This window comes from Xenopus tropicalis, chromosome 2, assembly GCF_000004195.4.
Source record: "Xenopus tropicalis strain Nigerian chromosome 2, UCB_Xtro_10.0, whole genome shotgun sequence".
In the NCBI taxonomy this organism is placed as follows: domain Eukaryota; kingdom Metazoa; phylum Chordata; class Amphibia; order Anura; family Pipidae; genus Xenopus; species Xenopus tropicalis.
This window is the reverse complement of record NC_030678.2, coordinates 164,382,822-164,410,747: the sequence shown is the minus strand read 5'-3', so window position 1 is coordinate 164,410,747 and position 27,926 is coordinate 164,382,822. Positions and strand designations below refer to the sequence as shown.

Genomic DNA, 27,926 nt, shown 5'->3' with positions numbered 1-27,926 from the left:
TTTAGAAATGTTCACATATTTACATAATATCATACTGGTTTCCTATGAGGTTGTGCCTCTCTTGTGTTTGATAAGCTTTCCAAGCTCAGGGACAAACCCGTGACTAGGTATAGATCAGGGGATGGCACAGGCCAAGAATAATAAAGGTTTAGAGAGGCTTAGCCTTCCTGAAAAAAGAAACCAACTGCCATATGTATAAGAATACAGGAGCTCTCCTATGGAAAAATGTGCCCCATCTCCCCTGAGGGTTGGGTGTTAAAGAATATACTACATAAGATATTGAATTACCTTTCACATCCATACAATCCATAATTACAATATTAAAAGAGCACAGCACCACCAAGACTTAGATAAGACTCCTTCACCAAAACAACATTACCTGGACTGGAGGGCAGAAGACAAATGGCAACTCTGGGAAAGCCACTGAAATGATGAGAAATTATAATAATCAACGGTCATGACTGAGCCATTAGAAAAATCACTAATGAAATCCCAATTAGGGATAAAGGTGTCTGTTAGAGAAACTGGGTTAGTATTTGGGCTCATTCCTGTTAAACTAAAACCCATTCCCCTTCCAATGAGCCCTTGTGCGGCTGGACGATTGCACGCCTGCCCCTTGCCTCTAATAAATACTATTTTCGCAATAAAAACACACTGCCCCTAAACACATGGAAGTTTAAGAGAGCTATCTTTGGCTATATTTACAGGCAAAGGCAAATTAAGAAACCTTATATGTGTGTCCCACACAGAGTCGCGCTGATGCCAGTGGACTTAACGATTTTCTTTCCAGAGGAGGATAAAGTGTCTCCATATGGACTTGACACAAACTGGGCAAAACATCATTATTTATTAGCTGTTTCTAACTTGCACTGATATGCCAGTTTACTAAGTGAGAAATCAATCCAGAAAAACATGGGGCTAGGTCAGTATGTGACCAACGGGGCCCTGACCAACTGAAAGGGCTACGGCATAGGAAGCGACTTTTGTAGGTTATCATTTGTATTATCATCCTCATATTAAAGTCTCGAGGGTATTTGTCCTTTCTTACTAGAAGGGCATCCGACCCATTTTGTACCCCCCAAATAAACTCATTGCTACATTTCTTGATATCCTAAAAAGCAAAGGAACCCTTTCTGTGCTAATGGGGAAACCTCCTTTCCCCCAACATAAATCTTATTAATCGCCTGCATTGTAGCTCCTAGAACACGGATCCCCAACCTATTTTTACTTGTGAGCCACACTCTGGTGTAAAATATAATGCTTACAATGCCACACAAGCTTAAAAAAAAAGGTTCTTGGTGATGCCAGATAAGGGCTGTGATTGGCTATTTGAAAGCACCATGTAGCCTGCAGGGGGCTCTGTTTGGAGTAAAACTGTGCCTATATGCTTCCAAAACTTGCCTCCAAGCCAGTAATAAAAAATAACAGCACCTGCTTTGAGGCCACTGGGAGCAACACCAAAGGGGGTTGTAAGCAACATGTCCCCAATAGCAGTTGTCAAGGGGCATCACCTTTTTGAGAAGATTGTCATGACTATAATAATGGAAATGGTTGGTTGGTGCAGTAAAGAGGCCGAGCCTCCGTATGAGCCTCCGTAAGCTATTCTGTGACCACTGGGAACTAAGAAGGCTTATCATAGGACAAGGCATGAGTGGTCAAGGGGTATTACAAGAGTGAACCCTTCTAAAATCATTCTCATGACTATAATAATGGAAATGGTTTGGTTGGTGCAGTAAAGAGGCCGAGCATTAGTATGAGCCTCCATAAGCTATTCTGTAACTAGTGAGAGCCAAGAAGGGGAGTCATAGGATGAGGAGTGGGACCCATACTGACATTACAGATGGACCAGACTGGCTTCCCACATTATCTTATTCAGACCCCAACCTCCATCCATTCAGCACCACCATCATTTTCTTTTGTCTGAAGTTGCTTGTGATGCTCCACACGTGTTCCTAAGAATGTGCTTGCACAACATACAGTTTGAATGGAATAGCTTAAGGTGGCCATACACTTTAAGATCCGCTCGCTTGGCGAGGGATCTTCTCCCAATTTCCACACCTATGGGTGGGCGATATCGGGTGAATTTAGGCTAATTAGGTTGTTTGGTCCAGGGGCCAAACGATTGAATTAGAATGCTGGTTCGGGGACCGCATCCGACTAAATTTTTTAACCTGCTTGATCGATATCTGGCCGATTTCAGGGCAGGCCCGTCATTTGTGCCCCTACACGGGCCGATAAGCTGCCGAATTGGTCTAAGGGACTGATATCAGCAGCTACAATCTGCCCGTATGTGGCCACCTTTAGCCCAGTGATCCCCAACCAGTGGCTCGAAAGCAACATGTTGCTCACCACCCCCTTTGATGTTGTTCCCAGTGGCCTCACAGTAGGTGCCTGTTTTTACATTTCTGGCTTGGAGACAAGTTTTGGAAGCATAGAGAAGCAGTTTTACTCCAGGTAGAGGCTCTTGCAGGCCCGCAGCCCACGTACTGCTACCAAATAGCCAATCAGTCTATATTTGGCACCCACAAAGAACTTTTTTCATGCTTGTGTGGCTCACCAACACTTTTACATCTGAGTGTGGCTCACAAGTAAAAAAGTTGGGGCTCCCTGGCTTAGTCAGTCACGTGGTTTCCTATGACAGCATACCATGTGTCACTGACTAACCAATATTATTTATATGATGTTGCTAGATATCCCTCAAAAACCATCACTTGGCAGGGCTGGGGCATTAGACCTAGATTTTCTCTGTAAGAATGATGGCTTGAGTGAAGGCCTTGACTGAGTGGCACCAGTTGCTAGAGGGTGTTTACAGGCAAGTGGTTGAAAGTCCATATGATATGAAACCATAATTTCTCTTCCCAAACCTTTACAGTCTTTATTATTCGAGACTTTTATTTGAAATTGTGTGATCAAAGAGTGCAACAATCCGCAATTCGGAAAAAATAAAAAAAATCATCCATTCCAACAAAAACAAGGGTTTATTTTGATTGCTGGCCCCAAGGAGATGCAGCCTTCCAAAAATACAGCTATGTGTCTCCCTTTATTACCGTCACAAAAGATGAAAACGTTTTCTCGTGTTCCTGTACCTCTGAAGCGCTTAAACGGCAGCCTTGGATCATGCCAGGAAGCTATTGGCTTTTGGATTCACCCTCTGGGATTCGCTGTTCCAAGAAGCTTTTGGTGCCTGAACTCAAACAAATAGGGCTCCAGCCTTTGAGGAGGACCCTTGCTTGGAAAATGTTCCTGATATTATACTTACTTATTGTTACATAATACAGAAGAACCATAAATAAGATGTGAAAAATATAGAGAATGTTATACCCCCTACTGTAAAATGTAAGGATATAAGCAGTCACTGAGGGGCTCTGTGCCCATATAAAGGCACAAGGCTGCAGGCTGAGTTATACAGGGAACTCTGAGTATCACTCATGTATTATAAGGGATAATGTACCCCCTACTGTAAATGATAAGGATATTAGCAGTCACTGAGGGGTTCTGTGCCCATATAAAGGCACAAGGCTGCAGGCTGAGTTATACAGGGAACTCTGAGTATCACTCATGTATTATAAGGGATAATGTACCCCCGACTGTAAATGATAAGGATATTAGCAGTCACTGAGGGGCTCTGTGCCCATATAAAGGCACAAGGCTGCAGGCTGAGTTATACAGGGAACTCTGAGTATCACTCATGTATTATAAGGGATAATGTACCCCCTACTGTAAATGATAAGGATATTAGCAGTCACTGAGGGGTTCTGTGCCCATATAAAGGCACAAGGCTGCAGGCTGAGTTATACAGGGAACTCTGAGTATCACTCATGTATTATAAGGGATAATGTACCCCCTACTGTAAATGATAAGGATATTAGCAGTCACTGAGGGGTTCTGTGCCCATATAAAGGCACAAGGCTGCAGGCTGAGTTATACAGGGAACTCTGAGTATCACTCATGTATTATAAGGGATAATGCACCCCTACTGTAAATGATAAGGATATTAGCAGTCACTGAGGGGTTCTGTGCCCATATAAAGGCACAAGGCTGCAGGCTGAGTTATACAGGGAACTCTGAGTATCACTCATGTATTATAAGGGATAATGTACCCCCTACTGTAAATGATAAGGATATTAGCAGTCACTGAGGGGTTCTGTGCCCATATAAAGGCACAAGGCTGCAGGCTGAGTTATACAGGGAACTCTGAGTATCACTCATGTATTATAAGGGATACTCTATCCCCTACTGTAATTTATAAGGATATTAGAAGTCACTGAGGGGTTCTGTGACCATATACTATAAAATATATCAAGGAGTTTCATGACCATATAAAATCACAAGGAAAAATGCCTCATGGAACTCCTAGGTGACTTCTAATATCATGATGTTTTACAACAGGGGATACATTATTTTTATAATACACAAGTTTTGGTGAGTCATGTGACACATAACTCACAATGCACTGATTACAATGGATGACATCACTATATAATATAGGATATATTTTATCTCTCGTGTATTATATAGTGAATTATGTAACCCCTATTGTAAAATATAAGGCTATTATAAGTCACAGAGGAGTTCCATGCCAAAGCTGGAGTGCTTTAATACAGGTCATGGAACTCCGAGGTGACTTCTAATTTCCTCATCTTTACAATAGGGGTTACATTATTTAGTATAATATACAAGTTTCCGTGAGTCATGTGACAGAAATGATATCACTAAGCAGCGATTATAACTGATTACATCACTAAGCACTGTTTATGGCTCTTGTTTTCATATCCTTATAATACACACAAGCCATGAATATCCTGTACATGATATCCTTCTAACAGGTGCTTGGTGATGTCATCAAATATAATCGGTGCTCAGTGATGTAATTACTGTCACATGACTCATTGGAACTTGCATGTTATAAAAAATAATGTAAAACAGGGATATAGAGATATTAGACACCACCTTGGAGTACCAACCTATAGCGCCTAACCTTATTGGAAGACTGCATGATGGTTCTGTATACTGTAATGGTGCAGGTAAGTTAGGGTTTGGGTGGGGGGGCTACAATCAGGGTGACATGTGTGAGGACCCCTTTATTCTTTCTCATCACTGTTTTATATGCTGAAAAGTTTCTTTCAGGTGGTGGAAATGATGGGGAAATTACACTTGGGTCCTAATGCTGAACTGCTGCCATTATGCTGTATTAGCTAACCCCCCCCCCCCACGGGCCTAATCAGTATAGATTCATATGTACTTTGTCCCATACTCTTAATGGCCCCCACATCTTATTTTATAGCCTTTACAAATGTTCCATAGAAGCCCAAAACTCAACTTACAGGTAATGGGCTGAAAGGAGCAGGTCTGTGTGTGTGCAGCTCCTACCCACAAGCAATTCACACATCTCCCTGTCTCCCCAAAGCAACGGATATTGGTCGAAATGGAATGTATAAATAAATTAATCATGCTTAGTTAACTTAGCATAATGCGCGGCCTTTCATTCGACCACCCTTTTTTTTTTACTCCCAGATTTGCAATGTTCAGCTTTTTAATGCTCCTGTGACCATATGCGGGCAATTATTTGGCTTTCTGAGCGACAGCCCTGCCAAGGGTGGGGGTGATCTCAGGCATGTAATCTCATTTGGGTAATAAATCAGTTGGTTCATTTTGGGATAACAATGATTGTACAGTGCTGCACCGTCATGGAAACATTCTCTGTATCGAGCCCTCTCAAGCTTTGCATGATGAATACTGAACATCCCAGAACATCAAAGCAGTATAAGAATATTCAAGGCTGTTGTAAGTGGTGACAGGGCCTGGAGCAAAATACTCTACTAGGGGTATGTACTCTTCTGTATTCATGGAGCAGGGCTGTCTGATCTCTAACGCTTCAGTTGTTACTGTGCTACAATTATAGTGCAACTGAGTGTCCACTGACTCAGCATCCAGTTACTCTTTTTTTTCATTATGCACTCCTATACTGCCATCTCATAGTCATATTACCTTCCCAATTATCCCACTGCTACTATAGGCACCATCTCTCCCTACTATACCTGCTATCCCACAGCCACAGTCCCTTCCCAGAGGCTATTATCCCCCCACTGCTACTATAGGCACCATCTCTCCCTACTATACCTGCTATCCCACAGCCCCAGTCCCTTCCCAGAGGCTATTATCCCACTGCTACTATAGGCACCATCTCTCCCTACTATACCTACTATCCCACAGCCCCAGTCCCTTCCCAGAGGCTATTATCCCCCCCACTGCTACTATAGGCACCATCTCTCCCTACTATACCTGCTATCCCACAGCCCCAGTCCCTTACCAGAGGCTATTATCCCCCCACTGCTACTATAGGCACCATCTCTCCCTACTATACCTGCTATCCCACAGCCCCAGTCCCTTACCAGAGGCTATTATCCCCCCACTGCTACTATAGGCACCATCTCTCCCTACTATACCTGCTATCCCACAGCCCCAGTCCCTTCCCAGAGGCTATTATCCCCCCCCCCACTGCTACTATAGGCACCATCTCTCCCTACTATACCTGCTATCCCACAGCCCCAGTCCCTTCCCAGAGGCTATTATCCCCCCACTGCTACTATAGGCACCATCTCTCCCTACTATACCTGCTATCCCACAGCCCCAGTCCCTTCCCAGAGGCTATTATCCCCCCACTGCTACTATAGGCACCATCTCTCCCTACTATACCTGCTATCCCACAGCCCCAGTCCCTTCCCAGAGGCTATTATCTACTAGAGGCACCATCTCTTCTTCAAACTGAATCCATGTATTTTCACGTGATAAACCACAAGATAACTAATTCTTACTGAATTGAATCTGACCCATTATGCGTCACACCAAGGAGCACTAAATCTGGTGATGTTGAGTCAGGGCGTCAGTATGGGTTGATGTTGAATGGGGTTTAATAAATCATCTTATCAGGGATATTAGGAAATAGTAAGTTTATCTCAGGCCCCCAAGTGCATGACTTGGGCCTGTTGACCCCATTCTAAAGCCCATGACATCTAACCAACCACATCCCTCAGCTTGTTCATAAGAGGACCCATACTCACATCTTTGCACGGACAGAGAATTACCAGCTACTTATGGTGGGACTGGCCTGGAATTCCACTCCTTCATCTCTTCTGTGGAATCAACTCCTAGTTGGGTCTGAGGATCCCACTCCCTAAAGTGATGCTGAAGGGGCAGGGATGGGAGAAGAGCAGTGACTTCTATATGGACTGGAGGGTAGAAGAGTTGTTTGGTTTAATAAGCCAATCACAGTCCTCTATTTGCTCAACAAGGACAATTACTGTCCCTTTCAAGCACCGTATATAGCTATAGAATGCTTTCAGATAAAACAGATAACACTCCATATTATGCCATTTCCCTAAAGTTGCAGAGTAATGAAAGACATTACCTATTAGTTCACACTTTACATACTCCTCTCATGTTGTTTTAGGTGACAGTTTCCTCTCTGTGACCTCATTAGCGAGGTTTCGCCTCAGATCTGTTATGACTACATCGCATTCCATCAGTCAGGCTTTTCCCGCCAGAGACGAGCAGCTCTAACGAATCTGGAGTGCTGACTTCAACCTCGTAAAAAAACGTTCCCAGAGCATCTGTAAGGCGTCATACCTACCAGTTGTGTTTCTTCACCCCAATCAGAAACATTCACCATATGCTTTAAATATTTCTATGGTGAGGTTTTGGGCCAAAGTGACCTCTGACAGCCGTTCGGCCTTGAAAGGGCTTCCTATAAAGCTCAGTCTACCGAGGGCTCTAGCGAAACATGTAAACAAAGATGTCTTACTGGAATTCTCACATGCTTGTAGACATGACCAGCTTCAGAAACATTATGGGTGAAGACACACTGAGCTACTAGTAGCAGCTACTTTTTCACGGCTACTAAACTCCAGCCTACATTTTGTTCTAGCTGTAACTCACAAATAAGTTCCAGACGGATAAAGGAAGAAGTTCAGAAACCCATAACATTAAGGGTGAAGACACACTGGGCTACTGACAATTGCCTCTGCTTAAACACACGTAGAGACAATTATCGGTAAATTATCAGCATTGTTTATTTTAGTAGCCAGGACAAGTAGCTGCTACTAGTAGCTCCATGTGTCTTTACCCTAATAGGCTGAGGATATGAACCGCAAACTGTTTGGTTAAAAAGGAACAAGGTTATTACTACCAAACATAACCCAAACTCTACCTTAGCCTACATTTTGTTCTAGCTGTAACTCACAAATAAGTTCCAGACTGATAAAGGAAGAAGTTCAGAAACCCAAAACATTAAGGGTGAAGACACACTGGGCTACTAGTAGCAGCTACTTTTTCACGGCTACTAAACACCAGAAAATACCCTGCCATAGACAATACTGAGAATTGCCTCTGCTAAAACACACGTAGAGACAATTATCAGTAAATGATCAGCATTGTTTATTTTAGTGGCCACGACAAGTAGCTGCTACTAGTAGCTCTGTGTGTCTTCACCCTAATAACTAATAAGATATGAACCGCAAACTGTCCGGTTAAAAAGGAACAAGGTTATTACTACCATACTACTAACATAACCCAAACTCTTCCTTAGCCTACATTTTGTTCTAGCTGTAACTCACAAATAAGTTCCAGACGGATAAAGGAAGACGTTAGTTGCAATTGCTAATCATTGAGTTGATAAAAATATTAGTCTGGCAGAGACCACTCATTTTTAAATCATAGTTGTGAAACGCATTTCACGCAAGAACCACAAACGTATAACTTACTGCAATCAGAGCAGAGTTGCGTTGGTTCAGCCCATTTGAAGACTGAGGTTGTTGGTTCCCGTTGATTTCTTTCCCTTCGGTGCTTTGCAGGTGTTGCTGATGATGATGATGGTAGTCAGGGGGTGGAGCACATGTGCTCTTGTTGTGTTTGTTGTTCTTCCTGGTGCCCTGCCCGTGTTGCACTAGAGTCAGCAAGTGTAGCGTGTTCTCCCGCTCTCTGTCGGAGCTCTCTGCCCGACTCCGCTCATACCGACCCTCACAATTCAAGTGATGCTGACGGCACACAGCAATCCGAGCCCTCAGGCGCTCCACAATGGCGCTGTGAATACGAGGAGTGACTGACCCGCCCCCGAGGAGCCCAGCACCTGCAACACCTATTCCGAGGTTACCTGCCGGGGCTTGTGGGGGAGCTGTTTCCCCCATTCTCTTTATACTGTATGGAGGCACTTTAGTAGATGATAGGAGTGCAGTTTTTATCCTCACTTGTGATGCCACATGAGTTCCAAAAATATCGCTGGGAAGAACTGCTAAAAAGAAACAAGAAATATCAAAAATAAAACCTTTAGTACATTTCTTGCTTATTCACCCTGATGCCAATGTGGGTACATTTAATCAAAAACACAGATATAAAGTAGCACAGCTACCGGTATCCAATCAGGGGCACTGTTTGGGAGAGGCTGTACAATTTAAAGGGATATCTACATTAAAATGTATCATTCTCCTGGTATCCCCAGAATCTGTTGTCCTAAGTCCTGGAATGACCTATTCCTTTTTTTATACTTATAATTTAGAATTTTTTATATTTTTTATATATAGTTTAGATTTTTTGAATTATTTGCTTTCCCCTTCTGACTCTTTTCCAGCTTTCAAATGGGGGTCACTGACCCCCAGGAGCCAAAAAACGTTTGCTCTGTAAAGTTGCAATTTTATTGTTATCGTTAAATTGAATTACCTGTATTTATCTTTCTATTTAGGCCCTCTCCTATTCATATTTCCGTGTCTCTTTCAAACCACTGCCTGGTTGCTAGGTTAAATTGGACCCTAGCAACCAGATAGCGGCTGAAATTCCAAACTCATGAGCTGCTCGACAAAAAGTTAAATGATTTAAAAACCACAAATAACAAAAATAAAGACCAACTGCACATTCTTTCAGAATATCACTCTGCATCATACTAATAGTTAATTTAAAGATAAACAACCCCTTTCATTTCCAGCCATCATTATCAGTAGTGAAACATGGACTGTTTTACCCTTTTTCTAATACACGCAACTGACTTTCACCTTTGTTACTTTTTATATCTTATCTATCTATGCAGGCCCTCTTCTATTCATATTTCCATCTCTCGTTAGAACCACTGCCTGGTTGCTTGGGTAAATAAGACCCTGGCAACCAGATAGCTGCTAAAATACCAAATGGAGAGCTGCTGAACAAAAAGCTAAATAACTGAAGAACCATAAAAAGTAAAAAATGAAGACCAATTGCAAATGATCTCAGAATATCAATGTCTACATCATATTAAACGTTTATTTAAAGGTGAACTACCCCTACATTGGCTAAAGTGATAAATGTGTTGCATTATCGACTAGCTCAGCGGTGGGCAAACTACGGCCCGCGGGCCGCCGACTTCCCAAGTCTCACGCGAGACTAGGCATCTGGGGACTGACGAGCGGAAACGGCGTAACGCTGGCCCGACCCGTCTGTAAGTCAATGTGGCCCCTGAGCCAAAAAGTTTGCCCACCCCGGTACTAGCTGGAACTAAATCGTCACACAAAATAGGTCCAAGCATCACAATTGCCCCTGGGAATAGTATCTCATTGCAATCCCTTCCAGAAAACCAGAGAAATCTTTGGGGTGCTATAGGTTATCCCCCCCTTGTCTCAGCACACAACAGCCGCTCTGTGGGGCCCTACAACTTATGGCAATCAGAGTGGCTTATTCTAGTTCCCATCCATCACTGCTGGGGGATTAGGACAAACAGTGGGTCACCAAATAAAGTTTCCCTCAGTGTGTCGGGCAGTTACCAGCGATCAGACCATGCTCTTTCCATCTGTACTTTACATGAATTAACATCTTTAATGACTGTGACTGTATGGCCATGGCCAGGCCACCTGCGCTCCTTCAGTTGCTAGGGAATTGTAGTTCAGCGGCAGCTGAAGGAGTCACAAATGCAAATCTCTGTAGCAGATCCACCCCAGACATAGAAGATCCTCAGTGCATGTTTATAGAATGAAATGAACTGACATTGGATTGCATAAGTGGCACGCTCAGCATGAACGCATCGTGATACATTGTGCAACAAAGTGATTTCCCTACCCTGAAAGTCCCAGGGTCCCCCTTTATCTGTAATGAGAAACCCTGTATCAGTAGGTACCCCCTTACCTTGTTATGGAACTTCTGGCTGTCCCAGTTCCAGGGCGATGAGTTGTTGTAGAGAAAGAGAAGGGCTTCCCAGATCTGCAGGGGGCTGGCTCAGGCTTCACTCAGTTCCTTCTCATGCTGGGAATGTGGGTTAGTAACATGCCAGCCCAGCAGGAACCAGGTGCTGATCCAGTTAGTGTAGAGCCCAGCATGGAGCAGGGCACTGGATGGAGTTCCTGTAACTTTTGTTTTGCTGGAGTGTTATCTGCACACTCTGCTGCTTCTGACTGTGCCCAGCGCTCTCACAGGCACACAGGCTCTCATTGTGTGTCTGCCTGCCCCACTGACATTTCTCAGGGCCTCTGCTGGCCAATGGAGGCAACTGCATTCACTGGGAGTGAGAAGGGGATAGTTGGAGATTGTGCCACCTGGTGGTGGTTTGGAAGATTGCAATGACTTCTTATATTTCTTTTCGCCTTAAAAGTCACACTTGATATTATTATTATTAACATTTATTTATAAAGCGCCAACATATTCCGCAGCGCTGTACAATAAGTGGGTTACATGCATTGGACATACAGAGTAACATATAAAGGAATCAATAACCGATACAAGAGGTGACGAGAGCCCTGCCCAAAAGAGCTTACACTCTACAAGTCAACTGATCTATAAGCAGTCACCTGTCACCCTTATGCCATTTGCAATACACAAGAATCACGAATAAACTGAAAAATATATCCTTAAACAGCTGCAAAGTGATGTCATCAGTTCTAAGTGACGCTTACTGATGTCATCAGCTTGAACTGGTGATTAATGATGTCAACAGTTCTAAGTGGCGCTTACTGATGTCATCAGTTCGAACTGGCGCCTAGTGATGTCATCAGTTCTAAGTGGCACTTAGTGATGTCATCAGTTCTAAGTGGCGCTTATTGATGTCAGGGGATTCATGCAAAACTGAACAGAACGTATTTATAAACAATGCACCCCTGCTTTTGAAAATGTATATATCAGAAGTGCTTCCATGACTCAGAGCCATACTACTCATGAAATTGCTAGTGCCAAACTTGATTTGTGGTTTATATCATATTTTAAACATGTAAAAAATGCACTGGGCAACTAACTATAGCCCAAAGGGAATTATTCTTGCTCTGTATCCTCTTAAAGGGGGTTTCACCTTCAAATTAACTTTTTGTATAATGTTATTCTGAGACTATTTGCAGTTGGTCTTCATTTCTTTATAATTTGTGTTTTTTTGAATTATTAAGCTTTTTGCTCAGCAGTTCTCTAGTTTGGAATTTCAGCAGTTAACTGGTTGCTAGGGTCCGATTTAACCTACCAACCAGACAGTGGCTTGAAAGAGACAGTAATATGAATAGAGGAGGGCCTAAATAGAAAGAGAAGTCATAAAAAGTAACAATAATGTAGCCTCACAGAGCAATAGATTTTTGGCTGCCGGGGTCAGTGACCCCCATTTGAAAGATGGAAAGAGTCAGAAGAGGAAGGCAAATAAGTCAAAAACTATAAAAAATGAAGACCAATTGACAACTTGCTAAGAATAGGTCATTCTATTTCATACTGAACCATCTGTTTAATAGCTGGAATCCTCCTATGCCTCCCCCGCAGTGGGTGAATCCAGCAGGGCAATAGGCAATGGCTGCTACATACAGTGCCAGCAACAGAAGTTTTATTTTAGGGAGTGGGTGCATGCAGAGCCCCCCAATACTTTTAGCATCCATATAAGATACCCCATAGCCAGATCGTTACCTGATTTAACCTCTCATTTTCTGCAGCAAATTGAGTTGACCTGAAAGTTTTGGCTGAGGTTTGTTCCAATCCTGTAAAAAATAGTGCTTTGTGAATAGCTGATGTGTAGGCCAAGGGTGCTCCCTATAGCGTTACTATGGGGTATTACGACTATGGCAGGCCTGCAGCAAATTTCTGGGCTAAAGTGCAAGGAAGCCAGGGGGTTGCTCTGTTACAACATGCAATATAAGGGAATGGGCACAAAACAGAAAGCAGACTTGCCAGTAAATTAGAATTCACTATTTGTTAAAGAGCCCCATACAACACAAAAACGAATACACCTAATACTGTAATCTGTTCCTTCAGTAAAAGTATATATACCATTTTTATATGGTGAAATCCAGTTCTTCTCTTTCTGCATCATTTGAAATCCTGGCAGGGGAGGAGGGAATAAAACACTGATGTTACAAATTGTAACAACTTCTCCACAGCTTACAGACAGCATGCAGGAACTACATAACCCACAATGCATTGCACTGGGATGTTCCTTTCCTTATTGGCATCACGTGTGAAGCAGGGAATTGTGGGATTGGGAGGAGGCAGGCTGAGGGACAGGCGACTACTGTTACATTTTATTTGAGTCACAAAGTAGTCAGCCAATCAGCAGGGGAACAGGGGGCGGAGCTTAGGGAACTGTTCCAAACCAGATTATTACATTAAATCATGAAAAGGCTGCATATTATTTAACTGATGTTTATTGCAAAGTTGCTTCAAATTATGTTTACTTTTCAAAAAGCTTAAGTTGTACTTGGGCACCAAGTTGGGGACTGAAACTGTCCTGTTCACTTGCATGGAAGTGGCACTTGCAGTACATTACTCCAATAAGATTTGTTTCTAATAATCAACTGTACACATCTTGCTGCTAATGGGCATGTTTTCAGGCCAACTACTGCTTGCAAGTAATTCCTGTACAAGTTGGATGGTTCAGACTACATGGCATCATGGGGCTACTGAATATACACAGAACTCAAAGCTCACCATGTAACACTACTTTCAGAATATCAAAGGTGAGGCTGCAGTACATAGTAGTACAGGTATGGGATCCATTATCTGGAAACCCGTTATTTAGAAAGGCCATCTCCCATAGACTCAATTTTAATCAAATATTTCACATTTTAAAAAATGATTTCCTTTTTACCTATAATAATAAAACAGCACCTTGTGCATGTTGGTCAATAAGCTGCATAAATCTTAGTGGCAAAAAAATCCATCTGGGTTTAATGAATGTTTAAATAATTTTTTTAGTAGACGTAAGCTATAAAGATCCAAATTATGGAAAGATCCCTTATACAGAAAACCCTTGGTCCTGAGCATTCTGGATATAAGGTCCCATACCTGTAAACAGGAGTAAGTAGTCTCCTGACTCCAACTGTCACTTCATTAATTGTACATCCTTTGAATGATAGCTAAGGGTGAAGACACACAGAGCTACTTAGTAGCAGCTACTTTTTCCTGGCTACTAAATGCCAAAATATCCCCTGCCATAGACAATACTGAGAATTCCCTCTGCTAAAACACACATAGAGACAATTATCAGTAAATGATCAGCATTGTCTATTTTAGTGGCTGCTACTAGTAGCTCCGTGTGTCCTCACCCTAATACCAAGGCCCAGATTCCAGAATGACCAGTTATAAACCGGTGTTGCTTTATATACAGAGTTCTGTGTATATGGTGGCCCTCAGAACCCATCCCTCTGCGAGTAACCTCTTGCTCTGTGTAGGCCTCAAGGGGACCCCTGCTACAGAGAGGTTTGCATGGCCTTTGAAGTTCAGATAGGATAGCAATCAATTCCTATATCATATATTTTGCTGCAGCTAAGAAACCTGCTGAGCCAAATACCCCTTTGGAAGCTAGGAGCTAAAAATCTTCCAGGACTTGACTTTGCAGATAGGGAAATCTGAAGTAAAAATCTATGGCTTTCATATACTCAGCATGTCCTGTTATATTAAGATAGTAACTGCTGGGCCCACACAGCTTCTTGGTGCCGCTCCTGCTGGTTTCCATTGTAGCTTTAATGGCTGGTCAGTGTCACAGCAAAGCCTTTATTATTTCCCAGTAACTACAGTAAATATTTGATATTACAAGCACTTACCTACAGTGTAACAAGCTCAGAGACACAGTTCCAACCCGTATAAACAATGTACAAAAACATTTCAAAGGTAAAGGCAAAGCGCATAGGGGGCATTTGAGCGACATGGGAGTCATAACACATTCCAAGTGCCCTTAATTGCCTGTCCCTGCACCCTATAGCAAAGCCTATGGCAGACACTGGCAGTTATAGGATGACACTGCTTAGCAACACTCATAGTAACATGAGTGGCATCTGCCTACCACTGGCAGTGTCACTGGCAGTGTTTCACTCAATTTGCTATGGGGATTTATTTTGGTCATTATAATAACCCCAAAGCTTGCCTAGTAGAGCAGTCAAAGATCCCTGTGTGCTATTGGCGTTATTATAATCCAGCTTTCTCATTGGCGCGCACACAGCATCTTTTCTGGCCTTATGATTTCTCTATATACAGGTATGGGACCCGTTATTCAGAATGCTCGGGACCTGGGGTTTTCCAGATAAGGGGGTCTTTCCATAATTCTAATCTCCTACCTTAACATTGCTAATAAAATTAAACAGTAATTAAACCCAATAGGATTAAATTTAGCTACAATAGGGATTAATTTTATCTTAGTTGGGATCAAGTACAGGTACTGTTTTATTATTACAGAGAAAAGGGAATCATTTAACCATTAAATAAACCCAATAGGGCTGTTCTGCCCCCAATAAGGGGTAATTATATCTTAGTTGGGATCAAGTACAGGTACTGTTTTATTATTACAGAGAAAAGGGAATAATTTAACCATGAAATAAACCCAATAGGGCTGTTCTGCCCCCAATAAGGGGTAATTATATCTTAGTTGGGATCAAGTACAGGTACTGTTTTATTATTACAGAGAAAAAGGGAATCATTTTTAAAAATGTGAATTATTTGATTAAAATGGAGTCTATGGGAAATGGCCTTTCTGTAATTCAGAACTTTCTGGATAATGGGTTTCCAGATAAGGGGTCCGATACCTGTACAGAATTTTTGCTAAGCCTTCCCTTAAAGGAGAAGGAAAGTTAAAATCACTGGGGGTGCTAAATGATAGGCCAAATGTTTTTTTGCTAACAAGAGCACCATCCTGGGGGGGGTGGCTCCCCCCGAGTGATTCAATCTTCCCTTCTTTAACAGAGCAGTTCTTATTACTTGTGCAGAACAGTGTTTTTAACATCATATTTTCTCTGATACAATACAGTACAACACAACTGTAGGAGGCCATTTGCTTTGTATTATTTCATGGGGCGTGGGCACCAACTTCACCCACAGGAAGCATCAAATGTAGAGAACAACAACAACAAAAAAAATATTTTGGTTTTTCCACAAAGCTACAGTTTACAGGCAGCATTGATATACATAATCTTTTAGTATGAGCAGTTATTTACATATATTAAAATATGTACAGGGGCAATTTCATTCATAGACAAAGGCAATTCATTTAAAATGTTCTTAAAAAGCTATGTATATAGGCAGCAGATACATAGACAGTACCGCTGAAAAGTATTCAGACCCTCAACCAGTTTTGTTTTAAAAGGATACCAGTCCCCAAAAGGTCATTCAGGGGGCCATAAACACTATATGGGGGGAAAAAAAAAAAAAAAATATATATATATATATATATATATATATATATATAAATATTATATAAAGTGTGAAATTTGCATTTGGACGCTATGAACTCGTAGAGTAGAGTAGAAGAGCCATCGATGCAAGTAAAGCAGGCTATCATTGGGCCATCAGAGGGAAGTAAGAAACATCAGGATTGGCCACATCAATAATATGATACATTCATTAGGAGGAGGAAGACACTCGTAAGCTTAGCATAACCAAAAAGGCCTGGACAACCAGGGAAGACAACTATACTGGAAAAACCTCTTCACAACATCCTGCCAAGTCAGGAACACTCTCCAGGACATAGGTATATTATTGCCAACATGTACAATCAAAAGAAGACTTCATAAAAGTAAATACAGAGGGTTTACCATAAGGAGCAAAGCATTGGTCAACCTCAAAAATTGGAAGGCCATATTATTGAACATTTATATTTCATTTGCTGAAGACAAAACTAAAGGCAGGAAGACCAATGGACAAGCAGCAACTAAAGATGGCTGCGGTAAATGGCAAAGCAAATCAATTGAATTTCTGGACTTGGAGTCCCTGTTCTTTCACTGCACACCATTAAACACAGAGGGAATTCAAGCTCCTGAATTCATTGCTTGCAAGATAGAATGAGGTAAGGGAAGGGCTGAATGACTGGAAGCATATGGGGGGGAGGTGCAAAAACTAGGACTGAATAAACCAATGGAGAAAAAAAGGGGGGCATTTTCCCTTTGAAGCTGTTTTTTTTTGTGGCTCTACAAAATATAAATATGTAGAACGTGAAAACACATCATTTTCATTTCCAATATAAAACAGTTACATAACAAAATATCAGTGCTTTTAAAATAAAATATGAGAGAGAACAAAGTTATGCAGTAAAATAAAGGAATTGGTTGAGGGTATGAATACTTTTGCAAGGCGCTATGTACACATATAGAATAGACACACAGGTATATATATACTGATGCGCTACAAGATCAGTCCATCTTTTCTTCATGGAAGAAGTCTGCCTCGTTCAGGAAGCACTCAAGGAAGTCAGCTTGCTGCAGGGAACACAGACAGAAACATCTTATTTATCCACACAACAAAGAACTTCATTTTTCTTATCAAATCAATAATACAATTTCAGAGGCAGATTTATCGAAATTGGAAAAATGTTTCCACACATGGCCGTGCAAGTGGGATCTCTCAAACTGACTTTTATGCATTTCGAGGCACAAATAGACCAGAGAAAATTCTTCTTGGGTTGGCCAAGGATCCTGTAGACTTCTATTATATGGATTAGCTAATTTAAGTGAGTTAAGGGGAAGAATAATAACATAAAAGAAATGGCGGTGTGTCCCATCATTGGTCGTCACCATGTAGCATGCATACCCTCTTCTGCCCCCCGCGTAGCATGCATACCCTCTTCTGCCCCCCACATAGGATGCATTGTGTGGTAAGCCAGTAGGACTGCCCACTGTATTTGCAAAAGTGCACATCCTATAGGTGTGTATAAAAACCAGTTATTTTATTACAGGAAGGGTTTCAAAGGAACATATTTATTTATTTTACCTCACGCGAGAACTTTTTCCTGCCCTGGGTGAGAAAATTATTTATTTAGTTAAACATTGGGCACAGTAATATCTATAAATTGCTGCAATAACCCATACTTTAGGCCAGTGTTTTTCAACCTTTTTTGGGCAAAGGCACACTTGTTTCATGAAAAAAATCACGAGGCACACCACCATTAGAAAATGTTAAAAAATTTAACTCTGTGCCCAGCAGCAGTGCCCCCCTAGTACACTGGTGCCCAGCAACAGTGCCCCCCTAGTACATTGGTGCCCAGCAGCAGTGCCCCCCTAGTACATTGGTGCCCAGCAGCAGTGCCCCCCTAGTACATTGGTGCCAAGAGCAGTGCCCCCCTAGTACATTGGTGCCCAGCAGCAGTGCCCCCCTAGTACATTGGTGCCAAGAGCAGTGCCCCCCCTAGTACATTGGTGCCCAGCAGCAGTGCCCCCCTAGTACATTGGTGCCAAGAGCCAGCCCCCCTAGTACATTGGTGCCCAGCAGCAGTGCCCCCATAAGTCAGTGTGCCCCGTGGCCCCCCCTAATACATTGGTGCCCAGCAGCATTTTACTCTTCGGCGGCTTCAGCAGCATCTTCCCCTCATGCGCGCCGCCTCTGCACTTCTGCCTACACGAGACCGCACACAGGCCCTGTTATAACGTTGCGCCCCGTGCGTACGGACGTCACCCGTACACACGGGGCGCAACCAATGACAGGGCCTGGATTTTTTTTTGAAAGTAAAAATTGCGTCACTAGTGTGCCGCGGAACAGTGGTTGAAAAACGCTGCTTTAGGCAAATAATTCTGCAGAAAGCCAGGCCATGTGGTTGCACCACCTCTGCATAATGCCATTAATAATATGAGTTGGTCTTGCCCTTACAAAACAGACTATAGAATTTTTTTAGTAGTTGAGTAGCACGTCATGAGGATATCATAGCTGTTCCCTGGGAAATGGCTTGATGGCAGCAGCATATGCCAATTGCCATGTTTTGGGTGACCATAGTAACAAAACTGAATCTGAATGCTGCAACCTTTTTTTTTTAAGTTACCTTTTTAATTATACCATCTTTTTCCATGTTAGATAAACATAGTTCCACTCTCTCTTTGACAGAGTTGTACTCAGTGATGGCATCAATTGCAGGAATGCAAAGCTGGTATAAGTGGTATTTAAAGTGCTTCAGCTGGTGGTAGGCGTCTGTACGATTGGCACATATCCTGCCCACCTTCAACACCTGAATAAAATACAAAGCCACAATGTTAAGATTACCTGCCTTAGAACATTTAAACAATGATAATAACTTCAACGTGGACAATGTGGATTTCAGAAGAGGCTTCAGTGTATTATGTGTATTGTATATGGCACAAAGCAATCCTACCTAGTGTAAACTTCTAGAATACAAGATAAATCCAAAGACACAAGTGTCCCCAGTCCTGTGTGCCATTAACCAAAGGCTTACAATTACCTGTTTATCATTTGGCAGGAAATCATCGACTTTCATTGTTTTGTTGTTGTAAGCCTGTCCAGATAATACCACGGTGTATTTACAGAAGCGATTTAACTCACAAGCTTGGCACGACCGATCATCACCATAACCTCGTCGTACCTGAAGTTCCGGGTAGCAGTCTATCCTCTCCTATAACAGGAAAACAAAGCCAATGAATTAGGAACATTTATCGACAAATACACGTGGGTAACTGGGACTACACAGATATAAGAGAGATTATAATAATTCACTATTGCTCCAGGAGTATCTACCCTTTGGCTGTAAGTTGAACATCCCTGTATAATTGTTTTCTTTGATTGCTGCCCTTAGCTATACTGCAATGCCTGAGGGGCGCCAATATCTTTACAAAACAAGGAACGTTATCTTATATGTACATGCCAACACTAAAAGCCCTTTCAATTACTTATTAAGCTCATTTGGTTCTCATTAAAGAAAAATTGTAAGATTTTCCTACAAAGACCTTTGAGCATGGAGGACATCAGGCCAGGTAGCCTGGCACCCCACACCATCTGAACACTTTCCAGAGGATGGCTGCCTCTTGAAGATCCCTGATCCAAGCAATTTATGAGATGTAAAGTAGGGCAACATAGCACAACAGGATGGTGCAGTAGAGTTTACTTTTCCTATATCTATGTCACTGGTAACATTTACAATGAAAGTAAAACTGCAGCACATCTTTGTTGCCATAGGTCAATGCTGTCCAACTCCTGTGGTACCGATGGGCAGAATTTTTCTGGCCTACATGGTGGAGGGCCGATAATGGAAGCTAGTTTTGACCACTCCCCCTTTTTTAAACTGCACCTACTTTAAGCCATACCCATGTGATCACAAGAGCTTTTAAGAGCATACCCACATTAATGGTGGTAGCACAGCAAAAACCCAAATGGTTGGTGTAGGGATATCCCCCTTCATTCATATGTGAAAGAATTATGTCATAGTAAGACACACCCTTAAATCCATATGCCGCCTCCTCCTCCCCTGTGGATAGCACAGCAACCGCCAAATACAATTACACACACCTTATGAACCATAAAATGACCAGATATAATATAGTAACATTTACACATAAAAATACACATAGGTATGTACATACACACTTACCCTATAACGCTTACTCCAGCGGCTGCGGGTTGACAGGTTGTCAAGGCGAGGCTGTATCATTCGCTCATCTAAACAATAAAGCGAGTTTAACATGTCCTTTGCATATTTTTTCTTGCGTATTCCCTCTGCAGAGTAGAAGTAATGAACAATTTGTTAGGATGCAGGGTTAAAGGGAAAGAACAGAGATATCTATTTACATTTACAAAACTTAGGGCATAGGACTCTCACAGGAACTTGGTGATGGAAAAGGAAAGCTATGGATTATATGTCATACTGGCACAGGGTAAATAAATATAACTATTGCTTCTTAAAGGATAATTAAGCCATTTATTTTAAAATCCCCTAAAATCACTCTGTACAGACCCCAGAATAACATTTAACATAACCTCTCCTTGCAACCAGATTTTTTGGTTTCTCTATTACATATAAACTGCAGTTATTTTACGGACTTCCTCGTCTAGCATGAAGCTCCACCCCCTTATGCTTTCTTAGAACTTCTCTCTCCGACTATGATGACCTCAACGAGGTGCCTACTGGGCATGCTCACTGCCTCTGCTGCAATTAAAATCAATCAGGCATGCACAGTATGCACCTCTTTAAGGTAATCATAGTCGGAAAGAGAACGAGGGCTCAGAAAGCAAAAAGGGACGGAGCTTCACACTAGACAATGAAGTCAGTAAAAGAGCTGTAGTTGAAATCTGGATGTAGGGAGAAATGTGTGTTATTCTGGGGGCTATACAGGGTAATTTTAGGGGTATAAAAAAAGTTTACTTACTTATAAAGAAACTGTCTGTAGTTTGTTCTAGATAAGACTTTATCCCCCATATGTAATTTAAGGCTAGCAGCAGTAACCTATAGCAACCAATAAAATCACCAATAAAATCACTGCATTTATACAGGTGACCACTAAATACAACCTGCTGATGGTTGCTATGGGTACTGTGCCTGGGCAAGCTTAGTGCCATCATATTACATAACCCTCTTCCATGTAAGCCGACTATATTCTTATGATAAAAGCTAATCAGGGGTGATAAAATCCTTGCTGCTAATAAGTATCAATCCATGAACTTACCATACAATGTTTGCAAGAAATCTGGGGTGGTTATATTGATCAAGAAGGCATTTACCACTCTCTGGAGGTGGGTATAATGGTTACTGTCTGACACTAGAGAAGGGAAATATAGAAAATCCATTGATTTAAACATTACACGTATATCATTTTTAATTTAATGTGAAAAAACTGCATTGTCACCCTCCAGAATGACATGAGATAAAGAGTGTAGGGCTGCAAAGAAAATAAATGGGGGGCTCCAGGTGTAAATTCTTGATATAGAATGTTCCCTTTCCCTTCCCTATTATACAAACAGGAGATGTATGGGGCCACTGTATTAAACTGCTGTAACCAAGACACTGGCTGAACTTACAGAGAGGAATACGATGCTTTAAAAACAGATCCTGGTGGTGAGCCAACTGCTTGCCCTCACTGATGCCTTCATCTGTGTCTCCTTCATCATCATCATCATCATCATCATCATCTATGAAATCTTCCAAACTGTCTTCAATATCACTGGTTTCTTCCAAAGAGAGGGGTGTGTCAAGATCACTTTCATCATCCTAAGCATGAAGAAAAGTAACATGTTATACAGCTTTGGCACTGCCAACGATAAACAAGGAAAAAGCCATGCAGCAAATTCAACTTTGCTCCTATAGCAACCAATCAGTTGCTTTTATTCTCTAACAGCTTATACTAGACTGTATCAGGAAAAAAACTGATGATTGGCTGTAATTGGTCACTGCATAAAGACAAGAATGATCACAAACTGGACATTAAAAGGGAAGCTATAATCTTTGGAAGTATATTGCTAACAGAAACAATGTGTTGTTTTTAGCAACTTTTCAATTGGTCTTCATGTCCAGCTTCTAAATGTGGGCCAATGACCCCAGCAACCAAGAAACTAGTTTATTATCAAGCTATATTTTATTGCTTAGCTTCCCATTTACGCCCTCTACTATCCATCCTTCAGTCTCCCATTACAACCACAGCCTGGTTGCTAGGGAAGATTGGAACCTAGCAACAAGGTGGCTGCAGAAATTCCAAACTGAAGAACTACTGAACAAAAAGCTAAATATATTAAAAGAAAAACAAAAATAAAATAAAATAAGTAATCTTACAAAATCCTTGTCTACATCATACTAAAAGTTAATTTAAAGCTGAAGTATCACTTTAAATCACTGAAGCGCAACAATATCATAGAATGCTATAACGTATAAAGTAAACTTTCCCTTTGAATGATTTCTATATGTGGGCTGAAAGGCTGATGGGAGTCAGAGAGTTACAATACCTCCGAGTAATCCTGAACTCTCACTCTGCTCTTTGATTTCCTCTTTTCTGCCAATTTTTGGAGGTTCTCCAGCTTTTTTCTTTTCTTTAGGATTTCCACATCAGTTTCATTTTCAGCTTCCACTTTGATTTCAGTTGTTTCCGCCTCAGTCTTTATTCCCGGGTAGTTTTTGCCCTCCCTGACTTCATCATCGTCATCGATGGGACAGCGCCGCTTGGCATACACTTTCCTGACCGGCCCATCACTATCAGAGCTGCTGTCGCTGCTCTCCATTACTGCAGACTTTCTCCTACGCCGGGACTGCTTGACGCATTCTTCCTCAGCGTCGTCATTTGAGACCGTCACTTGTTGCTGCTCTTTATCTACACAGTCCTCTGCCTCACTGTTGCTCTCCTCTTCCTCACTACCTTCTGATTCCTCTTCAGAGCACAGGTCATCTTCATCAGAGTAAGGGTCCTGGCATATACTGTTCCTTTTCGTGCGCCTCCAATCAACGCGAGACTTCACGCTTGTGTCTTCAGACTTGGTTCTCTGCCTTGTTTCATAGCGCCTGGAAGGATTCTCCATAGGCCCTGCACCTACGCTGCATCAAAAAGTCATAGAATATTATTATAAATAAGAAATAGAGCTTAATCCAAACAGGATAGAGCCCTTCCCTCCTTGCTAGACCAGAATTAGTGCATTATTAAAACCACTTAGGAGTAGTCAGCCTTGTGCCTTTATATGGTCCCACAACCCCTCAGTGACTGCTAATATCCTTATCATTTACAGTAGGGGGTACATAATGCCTTATAATACATGAGTGATACTCAGAGTTCCCTGTATAACTCAGCCTGCAGCCTTGTGCCTTTATATGGGCACAGAACCCCTCAGTGACTGCTAATATCCTTATCATATACAGCAGGGGGTACATTATCCCTTATAATACATGAGTGATACTCAGAGTTCCCTGTATAACTCAGCCTGCAGCCTTGTGCCTTTATATGGGCACAGAACCCCTCAGTGACTGCTAATATCCTTATCATATACAGCAGGGGGTACATTACCCCTTATAATACATGAGTGATACTCAGAGTTCCCTGTATAACTCAGCCTGCAGCCTTGTGCCTTTATATGGGCACAGAACCCCTCAGTGACTGCTAATATCCTTATCATATACAGCAGGGGGTACATTATCCCTTATAATACATGAGTGATACTCAGAGTTCCCTGTATAACTCAGCCTGCAGCCTTGTGCCTTTATATGGGCACAGAACCCCTCAGTGACTGCTAATATCCTTATCATATACAGCAGGGGGTACATTATCCCTTATAATACATGAGTGATACTCAGAGTTCCCTGTATAACTCAGCCTGCAGCCTTGTGCCTTTATATGGGCACAGAACCCCTCAGTGACTGCTAATATCCTTATCATATACAGCAGGGGGTACATTATCCCTTGTATAAAACACAGCCAGCACTAGTGTAAGATGGAGGTCGCCAGTGACTGGCTGCACCTTATTTCACTGCTTAAAAGTTAATACCCACTAGTACTTATTTACAAATAACCAGTCCTAACATACACAAAGCCGCTGTCAACAGCCGCCAATCAGCAGTCAGCTTTCAACAGGCTACTATGAGATATGATTAAAGAACATGAAAGCAATGACGAGACTGGTTGCTATGGGCCATATACCCAGTGTCTATGGTTTGCACCCTCACCCTGCATCTTGCCCTGCTACACGCACCTCCCATAAATAAATAGAAGAACGTAGACATAATGGCCTTTATTACACGTTATATTCCCCCTTCCCAGCCGCTGGCCCAGCTCTAGCCAAGAACATGATCTCTACACCGTTACAGCGATGTCGCAGCGGCAGAGGGACCCTAGTCGCACAGACTTGGGGACTCACCACACACACAGTCACACCTCTCTCTCTCTTTGTCGCTCCCGCTGTATCACATTCGAAGCAAAAGTAAAAACACAACCATGACTTCCTGCTGAGCCGTCCAATCCTGAGCAGCGTTACATGGCTTCCCTATGAGTCTTTAAAGCAACCTGTAACCTGCGTACCCTTATTGGCCGCATCCCACAAGCAGGAGGGGGCGGAGCTGGGAGGGGGCGGAGCTGATAGGGGGCGTGTATTCCAGGAGAGATTGCGGAGAGCTGAATGCGGGGCGCTGTGGGCGTCCTGTAAGGCAGGGAGGAGTGGCGGTACGAGAGTTATAGTTGAACAGCATGGCTGGCTGTGCTTGGTATATAGGCGCCTTTTCCTTTAGATGTGGGCAGCCAGGCCGGGACTTGTAGTCTATGGCTCCTAGCTAATGTATGAGGGGCTGTGAGATGCCATAGGGAGTCTGTAAAGTAATTAGCGATTTGTCCCGTTTGGCTTTGCTGATAAATGAGTGAAACGGCAAAAAGTTGTGAAATGCATTGTAGTCAATGGCTGTATTTTCACATGACAATGTATTTAACCATGCAAACAACATTTTTTTTCTTCACTTATTGGGGTCTGTGGCAATTTGTTCACTGTGAAACCTGGCGAAAAAATGTTGCTCATCGCTCTCTGTAAAGGTCCCCATACACTATAAGATCGGATCTTCACCCGATATCCCCACCTACGGGTGGGCGATATCAGGTAGAAAGTAACTTGAAAAAAAAATAATCCGATCATTTGGCCCTGGGGCCAAACGATCGGATTACATTTGTGGCTATGGGGCAGTCGGTTCGGGGACCGCATCAACGAGCCGATGCGGTCCCCGATCCGACCAGATTTTCTAACCTGGCCGATCGAGATCTGGCCAATTTCAGGCCAGATATCGGTCGGCCAGGCCGCTCTGTTCTGCCCATACACGGGCCGATTAGCTGCCGAATCGGTCCAAGGGACCCATATCGGCAGCTATAGTCGGCCTGTGTATGGGGACCTTAAGGAATTCAAAGCCAAAATACAATTGTGCCTAACGGGGTCAGACTGAGGTGTATGGGGCCCATTGGGGCTGTCCCCTCCGGGGCTCCCATCCCAGTCTTGGACCTTTCTACCTCCAGTCGCCAAACTCTATCCTGCCCCTCTGTGTGCCGCAATGTTATATGCAGTAAGAGAAAGAGGGAATTGGGTACCCCAATCAGATTATACAGTAAGAAGCAGTGGGGACTGTCACCCCAAGCACATTACATAGTTGATAGCCGGGAGCACAGATATCGAAAGCGCATTATACAGAGAGTGGCAGAAGGTACAGACATATTAAAGTGCATATTATACACAGCAAGAGGTGGGGAAACCCCAAGCGCACTACATACAGAGAGAGGCAGAAGGTACAGCCATATTAAAGTGCATATTATACACAGCAAGAGGTGGGGGCACCCCAAGCGCACTACATACAGAGAGAGGCAGAAGGTACAGCCATATTAAAGTGCATATTATACACAGCAAGAGGTGGGGACACCCCAAGCGCACTACATACAGAGAGAGGCAGAAGGTACAGCCATATTATAGTGCATATTATACACAGCAAGAGGTGGGGAAACCCCAAGCGCACTACATACAGAGAGAGGCAGAAGGTACAGCCATATTAAAGTGCATATTATACACAGCAAGAGGTGGGGACACCCCAAGCGCACTACATACAGAGAGAGGCAGAAGGTACAGCCATATTATAGTGCGTATTATACACAGCAAGAGGTGGGGACACCCCAAGCACACTACATACAGAGAGAGGCAGAAGGTACAGCCATATTAAAGTGCATATTATACACAGCAAGAGGTGGGGACACCCCACATACAGAGAGAGGCAGAAGGTACAGCCATATTATAGTGCGTATTATACACAGCAAGAGGTGGGGGACTGACACCCCAAGCGCATACATACAGTGAGAGGCAGTGGGCATTGACTGCACATTATATAAAGTTAGAGGCAGTAGTTTGTATCACCTCAAGCTCTACCCAACACCCACTACCAAGAAGCAATGTTTTTAAAAGCAGAAAGTTGGATTATAATCTGTTTTCATGCAGGCTTGCATACTTAATTCCATTTTTTCTGTTATGCATCTGTTTTTTTTTTTAACCATTTCACTTAATACTTTTCTTTCCCTTTCAGCTGTCTTTTATTTTTCTCTGTCTCCCCCCTCCGCACCTTTTCCTCTTTTTTCCTCTAGCAAGCCTACTTTCATTTCCTTCCTTGCTTTGTTCCTATTTTATTCCCACAACCTACACCACATCTCATTCCATTTTCTCCCATTGCTGAAACCCTGGGGCCAAACGATTGAATTAAAATGGCGGGTATAGACGCTGTTGGTTAGGAGGCCGCATCAATGAGCCCCCTGGATACTGGCGCCCTGGCCCTCAAGGTCCTTACAGTAAATATGGCCCTGGATATCGGCAAATTTAACCGTTTGGCCCTAGAAGGCCTTCTCCCGTAGATTCCAATATAATCTAAGTCTAATTTTTACAATAATAATAAAAGTTCTACTTGATCCCAGCAAAGATATAATCATTGGTTAAAAGGTTAGGTCCTTGAACTATATGTAGAGCTTTACATAGTACGGTATCTCGCCAGAGCACTAGGGCTTAAATGTGCGACAGTTGGGAATATGAAAGAAAGATGGCTGATAGGAAGGCTCTAGGCTGAGCCAGAGAACACAAAGGACCAGCTATTAGAACACAAAAGACGGGAGGGGGGGGTGGAATCCGCAAAAATGTTGAAAATTATGTAAATATATTGTATAAAAATATTGTATTTGCACCGACCTTTTCACAGACTAATTTTCCATAATTTTTCCGCTTCTATTGACAATTTTCTGGATATTTTTGTATCGTATGTGTGACCTTTTTGAGAATTAGTT

General features: G+C 42.5%; 2 protein-coding genes across 4 annotated transcripts in view; both read right to left on the bottom strand.

Annotated features, from left to right (window-relative positions):
* The window catches only part of maml2 (mastermind like transcriptional coactivator 2), a 120,208-nt gene extending 108,757 nt beyond the window's left edge, over nucleotides 1-11,451 (bottom strand). The window contains exons 1-2 of one of the 2 annotated variants that reach the window (XM_031897324.1): nucleotides 11,140-11,451; nucleotides 8,760-9,286 (exon numbers count right to left, since the gene is read on the bottom strand). In XM_031897324.1, coding sequence (XP_031753184.1) covers nucleotides 8,760-9,182 — 423 coding nt within the window. In that variant the 5' untranslated portion in view covers nucleotides 9,183-9,286; nucleotides 11,140-11,451. The remainder of the gene's footprint in view (nucleotides 1-8,759; nucleotides 9,287-11,139) is intronic. The other variant, XM_031897326.1, reaches the window with a different exon arrangement.
* Nucleotides 11,452-16,221: 4,770 nt separating this feature from the next.
* On the bottom strand, nucleotides 16,222-25,131 carry ccdc82 (coiled-coil domain containing 82). 2 transcript variants are annotated; one of them, XM_004912095.4, is made up of 8 exons: nucleotides 25,000-25,131; nucleotides 23,107-23,689; nucleotides 22,189-22,378; nucleotides 21,837-21,929; nucleotides 20,765-20,889; nucleotides 19,622-19,792; nucleotides 19,208-19,390; nucleotides 16,222-17,654 (listed from the first exon to the last, which is right to left on the bottom strand). In XM_004912095.4, exons 2-8 carry the CDS (start codon nucleotides 23,671-23,673, stop codon nucleotides 17,589-17,591), a joined length of 1,395 nt encoding a protein of 464 aa, XP_004912152.2. In that variant the 5' UTR covers nucleotides 23,674-23,689; nucleotides 25,000-25,131; the 3' UTR covers nucleotides 16,222-17,588. The 2 variants fall into 2 exon arrangements, with proteins under 2 accessions (XP_004912152.2, XP_004912153.2); XM_004912096.4 differs by having other exon boundaries at nucleotides 25,017-25,129.
* Nucleotides 25,132-27,926: the final 2,795 nt, after the last annotated feature.